The sequence below is a fragment of the Hyperoodon ampullatus genome (genome assembly GCF_949752795.1).
Source record: "Hyperoodon ampullatus genome assembly, chromosome: X".
Lineage (NCBI taxonomy): Eukaryota > Metazoa > Chordata > Mammalia > Artiodactyla > Ziphiidae > Hyperoodon > Hyperoodon ampullatus.
In genome coordinates this window covers 61,126,333-61,129,160 of record NC_136913.1, presented here as the reverse complement: position 1 = coordinate 61,129,160, position 2,828 = coordinate 61,126,333, and the positions used below count along the sequence as shown (strand labels likewise).

Sequence of the window (2,828 nt, the reverse complement as noted above, 5' to 3'; positions counted from 1 at the left end):
ATCTGTCCGCCAACCCCAGTCTGTCCGCCAAACCCGCCTGCCAATGACGTTTGCTGAGCCACATTTCATGGAGCAGTTGAGACAGAGACCGTACAGAACGAAAATACGATCCCTTTGCTCTCTGGCCGACCCCTGATCACTGACTGCGGGACTCCCATGCCCATTCTCCTGTTGGGTCGTAAGGCTTGCGGTGGAAGGGAGGCTGGCAAATGCTTTCGGCGCGTGCTAGGCGTCCAGTGCCTCCATCTTGACATTTCATCCTCACCACCCCTGGAGCCCGGCGCCCTCACTCCCCGACCCCCTGTATAGATGGGAAACGGAGGCTCAGAGCTGTGACTCTAACTGGAAAGGGGAGGCGGGCCGAGAGTCTTGACAGAGGGAGGCACTCCCACCATCCCCTTCACCAGCCAACTGCTCGGACCGCCCACAGGCTTGAGGGCAAAGAAGAGGCCCCCGACCTCATTGGTTAGGCCTCGAGGGGACAGGCGAACAAGGCGCCCGCTGGTTGGCGGGGGCCAGACCAATGAGGAGGCCGCGGCGCGGGCGTGGGAGGTGCGCTGAAAGTGGCGCGTCGTTTCGTTTGAGGCGAGCTCGTGCGGCGCCTGAGGTGGTTGGCGCTGCCCTCTGAGCGCCGCCCGCCTCGTCCGCCGTGACCGCGACCGCGACTCGGGCCATCAACAGTCGCCCCGGTTCCGCGGCCGCCCGGGTCGCGACATGAGCTCCCCAGATGAGGTGTCTGTGTGGGGAACGGGTTTCGGCCCAGAGGGCGAGGAGCGGGCCGGCGTCCACCCGGCCGGCCGCGCAGTTCCGCGGGGACCCGACCGCGGCCCCGAGCCCAGGAAGCCGCCGAGCGGCGGGGGTGGGAGCGGCTGCCCGGATCCCAAGGGCTTCCAGTCAGAGCGGGAGATGCTGGAAGCGGGAGGGCCGGTGCTGTGTGGCCGCGAAGGCCGACCTGGCTCCCCGGCTGATGACACGAGGGACCTCCTGGACCTGGCCGAGGAGTCTGCGGCGGGCACCACGCAGCAGCTGTACGACTGGGACGTGCTGGGCTTCTGCACATACCCGTTAGCGGAGCCCTGCGCCTCCTTCGAAGTGTCCGCCGGCCTCGAGGCGGGTCCCGGCGGTCCAGGAGCGACCGCCCAGAGCTGTGGGGAAGCACCGCCGGCTCTGGCCGGCCCTCTCCACCTCGGTGGGCCCGAAGCGGGCCGGGCCTGGGGGAATCCTAAGAGAGCCACTAAGCGTAGGTTGAACGTGGCTGTGGATCGCCAGCGCTTCTCCGATGAAGGCCTGGCCCGGCAGCTATCCGACTCCGAGTCCTCAGATGAGTTCAGTGAGACAGAGCTGATGACGGTGAGTACTTACCCCGGAGGAGGAGGCCAGGCCGAGCCCAGCAGACCCGAGGATCCCGGGGACACTCCCAGACACTCGAATTTCCAAGTCAGGGAGAATTTCCTTCACGTGACAGGCTCTACTCTCTTCGGTTGTGGAAAGGCAGGGCATGGGAGGGCAGGGCATCTCTTCCCCTAAGAAGATGCAGAGCGTGCTCTGGGGGAACGGGGGCAGCAAGCCCAGCTACCCGGGAGCTGCTGCTGCTGCTGCTACGGCAGGTGGCCTGCCGCAGGTCACTCCTAGGAAGAAGGGGACCCTGGAGAAGAAATCCCTCGGGGGAGCCTCCACACTTGCCCTGGGGAAAAACTTCCCTTCCTGGGGGCAGCGAATCTGGGCACCTCCGCTGGAACCGGCCACCTTCCCCCCAGTCTCTGGTATTCCGCTGCTTGGGAGATCCAAGAGGTATACCTTGGTCCCTTCCGGAACCAAACAGGCCAAGCACACCAGCGCTGGGAAGAAATCCGTGGTCACGTGGACAAGGGAGTCTGAAGCTGTGGCGGGAGAAGATAAGGACCCAAATAGAGACCCAGCCCCAAAGGGCCAAGTGAGTAGGCCAGGCTCCTCCTCTCTCCCCACTCTTCCCCACCCCCACCGCACCCAGAGCACACGTCTTCACCCATGCTGCCTCTGTCCACCCCTCAGGGGTCGTCATTGGGTGCCCCTCGGTCACTGGGTCATTATGATGCCTGATCGGGCTCCTTTTACTAGGGACAAACAGTAAGGTAGCACTTCGGGTGTGCTGGGCCTGGTTCTCCACCCTTGGCCTGTTTCCAGCGTCCTCTGAGAGACTGGGGCTGGGATGGAAGGGAGGGCTGGTAGCTGAATTGGGTCGGGGGATCCCTTAAAAGCTTCCCCAAAAAGCCTCAGTATTTAGACTCACCAGCTTCCTGAATCCTATTTGCTAGGTGTTCCCCAGATGTTCCTTGCAGGGGCCCTGGGCTTACTCAGTGCCCCACTGTTGTCCCTAGATCACCTCTGCCTGCTGGCCTGGGGCTGACGGAGGGAGAAAGTGCTAATGAGATCAGCCTTTCAATTCCCTTCCCAATTCCCTGCCTCACCCCAGCCCGAATCACACAACTCACTCTCTCTCTCTCTCTCTCTCTCTCTCTCTCTCTCTCTCTCTCTCTCTCACACACACACACACATACACACACACACACACACTTCCTTAGTCCAAATCAGTGAGAAATTTTTGTTTCAGCTGCCAGCTCACAGGCCAGGGACATCTTATCCGCACATGCATTGTGGAAAAGCCAGCAGTGGCGAGGTCGACACCAGAGGCCCCCAAGATCCAGGAAACTCAGAGCCCTTGGCCCTGAACCAGGGAGAAGTCATGCCCAGTGGGCCTGGCCCCTCAGGTGAGTGTCGTGGGTTTGATATGAGGGGAGGGGAGAGGGGTGGAGGGCAGAAAGCTCTGGCTCTGTCTCTGTTGGGGGCAC

At 62.5% G+C, this 2,828-nt stretch overlaps 1 protein-coding gene across 1 annotated transcript; it reads left to right on the top strand.

Moving 5' to 3' along the window:
• Positions 1 to 714: 714 nt before the first annotated feature.
• On the top strand, positions 715 to 2,079 carry LOC307069713 (uncharacterized protein CXorf49 homolog; the record flags this gene model as incomplete). The annotated part of the gene is given in 3 exon segments (XM_079728054.1): positions 715 to 1,469; positions 1,471 to 1,933; positions 2,032 to 2,079. Coding segments are annotated over 3 exon segments (1,266 nt in total).
• Positions 2,080 to 2,828: the final 749 nt, after the last annotated feature.